Source organism: Octodon degus, unplaced genomic scaffold (assembly GCF_000260255.1).
Source record: "Octodon degus isolate 3935 unplaced genomic scaffold, OctDeg1.0 scaffold00002, whole genome shotgun sequence".
NCBI lineage: Eukaryota > Metazoa > Chordata > Mammalia > Rodentia > Octodontidae > Octodon > Octodon degus.
Genome location: NW_004524578.1, coordinates 26,750,099 through 26,760,098, shown reverse-complemented (window position 1 = coordinate 26,760,098; position 10,000 = coordinate 26,750,099). Strand labels below are relative to the sequence as shown.

The 10,000-nt window shown below is 41.3% G+C and overlaps 1 protein-coding gene and 1 non-coding gene across 2 annotated transcripts in view; one reads left to right on the top strand and one right to left on the bottom strand.

Moving 5' to 3' along the window:
- Snap23 (synaptosome associated protein 23) overlaps positions 1-10,000 on the top strand; it is a 58,357-nt gene that overhangs the window by 13,273 nt on the left and 35,084 nt on the right. The window contains exons 2-3 of the mRNA XM_023712571.1: positions 8,526-8,628; positions 9,478-9,519. Coding sequence (XP_023568339.1) covers positions 8,572-8,628; positions 9,478-9,519 — 99 coding nt within the window. The 5' untranslated portion in view covers positions 8,526-8,571. The remainder of the gene's footprint in view (positions 1-8,525; positions 8,629-9,477; positions 9,520-10,000) is intronic.
- On the bottom strand, positions 6,158-6,289 carry LOC111816297. The gene has a single exon (XR_002820727.1). It is a non-coding gene; the product is annotated as a small nucleolar RNA SNORA1 (small nucleolar RNA).

The following is a 10,000-nucleotide window of genomic DNA, read 5'->3' as shown; positions in this document are numbered from 1 at the left end:
GTTCTGGTGCCTGCATGCCACGTGTGTGAGAACCTCAAACATTCCCAGACTTTATTTTGTGTATCATCTGCTTAAGGAATTTAAAAAAAAAAATACTAAGTTCACTGAAAGTATGTGTTTTTCAGAATGACCTCACTGCCTTCATAGGAGTGATTCTTCACTTTTACCTCCCAGTTGTGTCTGTGGTTTTCAACTTATGTGTGGTTTTAGGAGTTTTGTTTTGTTTGATATGTAGTCTTGGAATCCTCAGTTTTCCTTTCCTTTTTTTTTTTTTTTTTGAGACAGGGTCTCACTATATAGTTCTTTTACTACCAGATGTGATAGATGGTACACAGCTTTTTATTTTTATTTTGGGGAAGGGTCTACAGGGTGTTCAGGGTCTCACTACTAGATCAGACTCAGTGATCCATCTGTTTGCAGCCTCCCAAGAGCTAGGATTACAGGCACATGCCACCACGCCCAGTCTCAGTTGCCATCTCAGTCGGCTCCAGGGGTGGGGCTGGCACAGCAAGCTAGGGATCAAACCGGCCACTGTGCTCTGCCTAAGCAGGCACTTTAGTCTGCTGAGCTGTCAGGCTGGCCCACAAGTTCAGTTTCAGCCTGGGTAATTTAGTAACTTTGTTGAGACCCTGTCTCAAAAAATGAAAAGGACTGGGAATATAGTATAATTGTCCTGGGTTTAATCCCCAGTACTGACAAAACAAAAAACCCTTCCTCTTCATTGTTGTAAATATAAAAGACTGGCTAAAGAGGAGTGATAGCGTGGGATGTGTGTGATAAAGCTAAAGTCTCTTAAGTGATTAGCTAGTTAATAAACCACATGGTTCTATTTGTGAGTATAACAGATAAACAGTTGCTGATTCAAGAAAGGCCTCTAGGGGCCAGGGAGATGCCTCAGTGGAATAATGGCTTGGCTTCCCTGGCAAGCACGAGGGCCTGAGTTCAATCCTGGGTTCTGCCAAAAAAAGAAAAGAAAAGAAAAGAAAAGAAAAGAAAGGCCTCTATATCTTTTTTTAAACAGATATTCTCTGCTGTGCCGGCCCCACCCCCGGCGCATGCTGAGAGAGTGATTGAGATTGGGTGCCGTGGCGTGCGCTTGCACGAGCCTGTAATCCCAGCATTTGGGAGGCTGTAAACAGGAGAATAACTGCTAGCGATGTAGTCATGAGACCCCGAACACACTATAGACCCTTCCCTAAAAATACAAAAAAACTTCCCAAAAACAGATATTCTGGGGTTTTTAATTAATTAATTAATTTAGTATATGTGCTGCTGAAGGGAACACTTAATTTATTTATTTATTTATTTATTTATCTTTTAATATTTATTTATTTATTTATTTGTGTGTGTGGCCAGCTCAGCCCACCAGGGGGCAGGGGCTGGCTGGCATGTGGTGTTGGGGGATTGAACCACGGTCCCTGTGCATTGCTTAGCTTAGCTTGTTCTAAGTAGATGCTTTAGACCACTGAGCCATCTCACCAGCCCCAGGGAGCACTTAATTTATAGACAGATTCTTGGTATGCATTTCAGGCTGGCCTTGAACCTAACGCAATCCTACGTTAGCCTCTTAAGAGTGCTTGGTGGGGGCCAGGGAGATGGCTCAGTAGAATATGCACTTCCTCACAAGCATGAGGGTCTGAGTTCAATCCCTGGTTCTGCAAAAAAAAAGACAGAGTGCTCAGGTTACAGGTGTGAGCCACCACACCTGGCCTAGATGTATTTAGTATAGGGTCTCACTACACAGATTGTCCTCATAATGATCTGTCCTGTTTTTCAGTCTCCCAAGCACTGGGATTATAGGTGCAGGCCACCATGCCCAGTCTCATTCACAGTCTCAGTGAGCCCTGAGGGCGGGGCCAACACAGCAGGCCAGGCACTTTAATCCTCTGAGCTATCTGATAGGCCTTTATATATTGATTGTATATTTCAATATGTTTATCTTTTACCCTTTACCACAGTTATGAAAGACGAAGTTAAATGCAGAACTTAAAGACTTTTATCAGGAGCCTTTTTCAAGACTTAAAATCTTAAATGCGTGAGCCTCTGGGTTTGAACTACAGCACCACATGTGCACACACACACACACACGTTAATTAGACCTTAAGAAGTTGTTTTTTTTTTTTTTTTTTTTTTTTTTACGAGCAGAATATATATTTAAACATTTATTTATTTGTGTTTGTGTGTGTGTGTGTCCAGCTCAGCCCACCTGGGGGCGGGGCTGGCTGGCATGTGGTGCTGGGGGATCGAACCGCAGTCCCTGTGCTTTGCCAAGCTTGTTCCAAGTAGGTGCTTTAGACCACTGAGCCATCTCACCAGCCCAGAATATATTTATTGAGAGAAAGAAAGCTCCAAGAGAGGGACAGAAGGAGGGGGCCCGAGTAGGTAGTTCCCCCCCAAGAAGTTTAATTATGATAGAATTATAAACAGGACTCTAGTTTCAATTCCTTTTTATTTACAGACATTTCTTGTTTAATGTCTGAGTCATATTCCTGCGACTAGATCATCAGTTGAATTGCTTGCTAAATAAGGAATTGGATATAGTATGTATATGACAATATTCAGTAGAAAGAAATGATCAAAGGAAACTCCAACTTCATGACTTGCTTTTATTTCCATTCCTTACATGGAGTACTATAATGCATAACAGAATATAAAACTATGGTACTGTACTATATAGCACAATCAACAAAAATCATAGTGCAATATAAATGAAGTATGCTGTACAAAAAGAAGAGCTGAGAGGGTGGGGGAGATGGTTCTGCAGCCTAAGCGCCTGGCAAGCTCAAGGACTCAGGTTCCATCCCTGTTTCCACATGCCATGCTGGCCCGGGGCAGAGCTGGCCACCAAAACCAGGCGTGGTGATGCATGCCTGTAATATCAGCGCTGGGGAGGCTGAGACAGGATGATCATTATGTGTCCAAGTTGCATAGTGAGACCCTGTATCAAATAAGTAAATATTTTAAAAAATGATTGTAAGTTTTAGCGCCAGGTTGTAAGTTTGAGCAGTTGTTAAGGGAGGTTGTTAAAGAGGAACATCTGTGTTTTTACAATACTGGGGATTGAACTGAGGGTCTTGGCAAGCTAGATTCCCCAACTGTTTTTATTTCATTTATTTATTTTTTAAATGTATTTAGTACAGTCTACAAGGTCTCACTATACAGATCGCATTTGTAGTGATTCTCCTGTTTTCAGCCACCCAAGTGCTGAGATTATAGGTATGTGCCACCACGCCCAGCCTCAATTACAGTCTCTGCTCATTCTGGGGCGGGGCTGACAGGGCACCTGGGATCGAACCCTCCCTGCATCTGCTTAGCACTTTAATCCCCTGAGCTATCTGGCTGGCCCTTTTTATTTTTTATTTTGAGATGGGTCTCACTAATTGCCAAATGGCCCAAGTTGGGTTCAGACTTTGCACACTACTGCCTCAGCCTCCCAAAGTGCTGGGGTTACAGTTCAGTGCCACCTTGCCTCCCATGCAGTAATCCACATACTGGAAATGCATGTTTTTAAAAATTAAAGATTATTGTATTAAAAATGACTACTAGTAATTTTACTGAACATGACTAAAAAGTTTTTTCTTGTTGTTATTTTATTTTTTTGTGTTTTTGTTGTAACAGGGTTTGAACCCAGGGCTTCTCACATACTAGGTAAGGGCTGTGTCACTGAACTATATCCCCTGCCCTAACTCAAAAGATTTGTGTGTGACCAGTAGTAGGCTGTTCCACATGATATATATGCAGTGGCAGCTTTGGGTCTGTGGTTCTAGTAATTGTTGGGAGGCTTGGTGATACCATTGTGTGTAGCTTTAATAAGAGCCATTTTATTTATTCATTTATTTATTTTTTATGTATTTAGTACAGGGTCTATAGGATCGCACTACACAGATCAGATTCGTAGTGATCCTTCTGTTTTCAGCCTCCCAAGTGCTGGGATTACAAGTGCTGGTCACCATGCCCAGTCTCAATGATAACTGTCTCAGGTCACCCTGGGGGCAGGTCTGGTTGGTGCTCCGGGGATCAGGGATCGAACCTGGTGCCTGTGTCTGCCTAAGCTGTCACTTTAATCCACTGAGCTATCTGGCTGGCCAAGAGCCACTTTATTTTGAGAGAATAGCCTGTTTTTGTTTTTGTTTTCAGAACTGGAGATTGAACTCAGGCCCTTATTCTACTGAGTTATCTCCCTGGCCCCTAGCCTGTTTTTATAGCTACTTGTGCACTCAGTATTTTCTAAGTATATAATGTGATAGATACTAGAGCTGGAAAGAGGGCACATCTCTGCCCACCAAGAGTTGTCTCATAGTGCCTTCTTGGGCAGCTAGGTTCTGTGCTTGTCAGTGAACAGACTCCATAAGCATGTTCTACCCAGGCATTTTGACTAGGCCTGATCATTGTTTGTTGAAAGGCTTTCACAAAGCATCTGCCCACTAGATGCCAGTAGCATCTCCAACTTGAGTTGTGACAATCAAAAATATCTCCACACATTGTGAGGTGCCTGGGGCAAATCTGGAATGTGAACCAGACTTTTATATGTGTTGGTGACAAAAAGCTTTGATAAGTTAGTTTATAAAAATATAATAACGGGTTGGGGAGGTAGCTCAGTAGAATAAGTGCTTGTCTGGCAAGTGCAAGGTCCTGAGTTCAATCCCCAGTATCGCAAAAACTAAAAACAACAAAACTATAATAAAAAGTTAGCAAATGAAATGAGAAAAACTTAGATCCATCTGCAGCACTGAGATATATATCCCAGGCCTTTTTTATTTTTTTATTTTTTTTGCAGAACCAGGGATTGAACTCAGGCTCTTGTGCTTGCCAGGCAAGCGCTTATTCTACTGAGCCATCTCCCCGGCGCCCCCCCCCCCCAGGCCTTTTTTAAATGATTAATTGATTGGTTGATTGGTTGGTTGGTTGATTTAGACAGTCTCACTATGTAGCCCAGTTGGCCTCAAACTCACAGCAATCTACCTGCCTCAGCTTGTACCATCATAAGGCCCTATCCAATTGCCAAAGTAGCATGGCCCTTCGGAGCCCCATACAGAATTTCCCGGTGGATGTGATGAGGGAATGCTGAGAGTGGGTGTTGGAGGAGGAGGGTCCAAGGAGTCAGGGCCTGAAGTCTCACCTGACCGTCAGTACACACTGCAAGCATAGGACTCCATCATAGCAGTGCTGTGTGACCCGGGTACCTGCCTCCTCCAGGTTTTTGTTGGTGCTACTTTATCAGCTGACAACCCAGTTCCAAGAACATCTTAGTAAAAAAAAAAAGAAAGAAAAAAGAACATCTTAGTTCCTGGAATATATTATTTTCTAAAAGCAAAACAATAAACCACTTTCTCTGGAATTCTGAAGAAAAAGTAATTCCAGTGTTTTTCATTTGAATTACTTTACTGTGAAATGGACTTGGACTCACTCCTGTTTTGTTTTGTTTTGCTTTGTTTTGTGGCAGTACTAGTGATTGAACCCAAGACTTGTGATACCATTGATGTACATTCTACAACCCTTTTGATTTTTTTTTTTTTAATTTAAATACTAGCATTGACCAGACTGGCCTCAAACTTGAGCTCCTTGTGTTTTAGCCTCTCAAGTAGCTGAGATCAGAGGTGTGCATCATTGCATCCAGCTGACTTCTTCACTTTATTGCTTATCCATGTTTAGACAACATCTGAAGAACAGGGCCAGGGAAATGGCTGAGTAGAATAAGTGCTTGCCTGGCAAGCACAAGGGCCTGAGTTCAATCCTTGGTTCCATTAAAAAAAAAAAAAAAAAAAAAGTGGTATCATTGACTTAAAAAAATCTGAAGAACATTATACAGCTGAGAATTTACCTTTTTTAAAAAAATTAAGTAAATTTTATTTTAAAGAAATTTTATGTGATTTAATTAGGGTCACTTTAGTGAGACTGTCTTCAGAGTAGGCCTTCTCGAAAGAACTGAAGCTTACTCCAGCCATCCCATCTGCCTTGACACAATTCTTCTATCTTCACTTGAATTATGGACATTGACAACTGTGGTCTTATATCCAATTTCATCCAGCAATACATTTTTGGAGCCTAGAATTTGAATTATACATAGTATTAGTATTTTGGTGCATGACCTAGATTGTTATTCCTTAACCTTTCATTTCTAATACTCAAAGTCAACATTTTTCAGTCAGTATTAGGCAAATGTTACAGGCCTCATTGTCACCACTGTAAATATTTACTGTGATGGAAGCATGACCTGTGTCTCAATTTTAGCCACTTGACCAATTCTGGACACCAATCGAGAATTTACCTTAATAGTCTCTCAGAGCTTGTCTTCCAGTGATGCTTGGCTTCTCAAAGTAGAGAGATTACTTTTCCATTGAAAAGGGTATCACTAATCCCAGCTCTTGGGAGGCTGAGTATCTTGGTTACTTTTCTCCCATTGCTGAGACCAAATACCTGTCACCCAAAGTTAAGGAAGGAAACTTTTATTTGTTTATTTAGCTCACAGTTTGTGGAGGTTTCAGTCAGTCCATATTCAGCTGACTCCAAGGCAGACTAGCACATGACACAGGGAAGCAGTTCATGGTGGCGGAAACAGCAAGAGCAAAAGGAAGGAGCAGTGGCAACAGAGAGCAAGTCTGTCTACCTTATGTTGCATTCAGGCTGTGTGCCTCAGGCTGGATATAACACTCATACACATAATCCCAGTAGCACTCACCCAGCACTGGATCATGAATTAATTACAAACTCTAGAAGCTGCCCCATGACTGCATGAGGCTTTGTGGGGACAACTAGACACAAGCCTTAACATTCTGTGTCTGGCTCCCAAAACTCATTTATATACATCCCTTAATGCAAACAGCATTTTAGTCTATCTCTAAGAGTTACCAAAGTCGTAATGGTTTGAGCATTGCTGAAAAGTCTAAGTTCCAAGTCTCCTCCAAGATCTAAAGAAAAGTCTTAACTGTGAACCCCTGTATAAATGAAAAGTTAAACACTTCCAGCGTTCAATGGCACATGCAAAACATTACCATTCCAAAGAGTACAATCAAGGAGATACAAAGCATTGGGAGCAAACAAGTCCAAAATTCAACAGGGCAAACTTTAAGTTCTGTAGTTCCATGTGAAGCATCTGAAGAGATCTGTGGCAAAATGTTAGCTCTGTGTGGCTCCACCTCTGTGGCATTTTTCATGGTAGCTCCTATAGCTTCTCTGTCAGGCTTGCTTTTCTCCCTTGCAGCTTTTCTAAGATCCACATTTCTGGCTTTTCCAAACTTCTGGGATTTCCATTGCACATTAGGCTTTTCACTCTGCTTCACACACTGCTCTCCCAAACCTTTTTTTTTTTTGTGGTACTGGGGATCAAACTTGGGACCTTGCACATGGTAGGCTTATACCGCTGAGCTGTCACCCCAGGCCCCTCCCAAGTCTTCTGAAATCTAGGTGGAAGCCTTCTTAACCTCAGAACTTGCATTTTGCTTGCGCTAAAACCAACGCCACATGAATGATGCTAGGGTCTGCTGCCAGCGGAGCAGTAGCCAGGCTTTCTTCCCTCTCGGCTGTAGGGGTCAAGTGCTTGGATAGCTGAGTACTCTGAACCTGATTCTGAGGAACAGATTCTGTCTGCCACCACCATTTTGGAACCTGGTGTGGCTTGGCCTCTGCCTCCATTCTGGAACATGGTGCTTTGCGGCTTTCTCCTCAAAGCAAAGTCTTTCGATTTTGCAGTTTTCAGACTGCACAGGGTAGAGATTTGCCACTTCTGGTGATGCCTTTAGGCCATCTTTTCTCTTCTCCTGATCCTTGACAAAGGAGATCTTCTTAGCTCTATATTTGGAACTTCCTTTCTGGCCAAACTCACATTTTAAATCATCTTGCTGGGCTCTCTGCTCTTGATTCTCCACATAGATCTGACTAAAGACTGCCAACAATAGCCAGGCCACTGACTGAACATTTGACTGCCTTGAAATTTCTTTCGCAAGATTGATCAGTCTGCTGTGCTTAATCTCCATTCTTGTGGCTCCAAGGCAGACTGGTACTTGGCAAAGAGCAGCAGTTCATGGCAGAAAACAGCAAGAGCAAAAGGGAGGAATAATGGCAATAAAAAATACAGAGAGCAAGTCTGTCTCCCTTCTGTTGCATTCAGGCTGTGTGCCCCAGGTCAGGTGTAACACTGGATCATGAATTAATCACAAACTCTGTAAGTCCACCCCATAACTGCAGGACTCTGGGGGAATAACTAGACATAAACCATAACACTGAGGCATGAGGATAATTACAAGTTCAAGACCAGCCTGAGCTACAAAGTGAGCTCAAGCTCTGCCTGAACTGCATAGCAAGACATTGTCTCAAAAAGAATATAAAGATTTTTTTTTAAAAGGGTATCTCGCCTTTAGTACTAATTAACCTTAAACATCCATTTATCCTGTCTTAGCTTAATTCCTTACCTGTGGGATGTGGGTAATGGCAACTAGGTCAACTCTTTTGTCCTGTTTATCTGATAATTACCTAATGTCCATACCTTTACATTCAGCTCAAACTTTTGTATATCCTTATTCTTAGAGAATATCCACATTGCCACTGCTGTGCCTGGTAGAATTTTGATTCATCATGGATCACATGTCACCTGAAGATATTCAGCTAAGGGCTAACCAGCTTACTGATGAGGTAAATAATTGATCCTATTCCAGTTTTCACAGTAGAGGAATGCCAGGGCCTTCCTAGAGCTCATTTTAACTTCTTCTTGATCCTTTTATATCAAAGAATATATTTGTCCAATAGCACCCTCACTACCCTTTTTTCCCCCCAACTCACAGAAAAAATTACATAAGTGAGAATGATTTATATGATTTTTTTTCTTTTTAGGCAGTTATTTCTAAGCAGTTCCTTGCAACATAAATACTCTAAACTTTTGTTTCCTGATAGCTATGTAATTTATACACTTAGATTTCTGCCAATATTAAATATTTATGTGCTCTTTTTTCTTTTTTTTAATGTATTTAGTACAGGGTCTTCACGGTCTCATACACAGATCAGACTCCTCATGATCCTCGCGTTTTAAGCCTTCCTAGTGCTGGGATTACAGGTGTGCACCACCACACCCAGTCTTTTTTTTTTTTTTTTTTTTGGCGGAACCGGGGATTGAACTCAGATCCTTGCGTTTGCCAGTCAAACGCTTATCCTACTGAGCCATTTCCCCAGCCCAACCACACCCAGTCTTGATCACTGTCTCAGCACACCCTGGGAGTGGACCGGCATGCACACCAGGGATCCAACCTGGTCCCTGTGTCAGCCTAAGCAGGCATTTTGGTCCACTGAGCTATCTGGCCAGCCATTTATGTGCTCTCTTAACCCCACCATCTAAATTATTCCCTTAAAGAGCATGTGACAGGAAGATCAACTTTGTTTTGTTTTAAAAATGGCCTGGTGATTTTTAAAATTAAGAGTAGCATCATAAATATAAGCTATGATGTTTGTTTTTGTATTTTGGAATGTTTAAACTCTGTTTTCTCCTAGTCTCTGGAAAGTACAAGGAAAATGCTTGACTTAGCCGTGCAGGTAAGAAATGATTTTGTTTGTTTTTCATCTTTTTTTGAAACAAGGTTTCACTATGCAGTTCAGGCTGGCCTTGAACTCACTTTGTAGCCCAAACTGACCTCAAATTTCCAAGTGCTATGATTATAGACATGTGCCACTATGTTCAACCAAGGAGTGTTTAGTTATCGTATTAAATACAGAAACTTATAGGTAGAATTCTAATCACACAAGCTGGAGTTGGTGTTAAAGGGTATTGTACCAGTACACTTTATTATCTGAAACCAGAAGTTGCTGCAGTTAAGTCATACACTAATGAGCCTTTTCTGTTTTTTTTCCCTTTGACAGTATAGGAGTATGACAGGGAAGATGAATACATCATGACTTTGTGACCTAGTTGTTTTGGGGAATTAATATATTAAAGTATGTTGTTTTTAAGACTCAAGTTTCTTTCTTTCTTTTTTAATTTATTTTTTAATTTAATTTAATTTATTTATTTATTTTT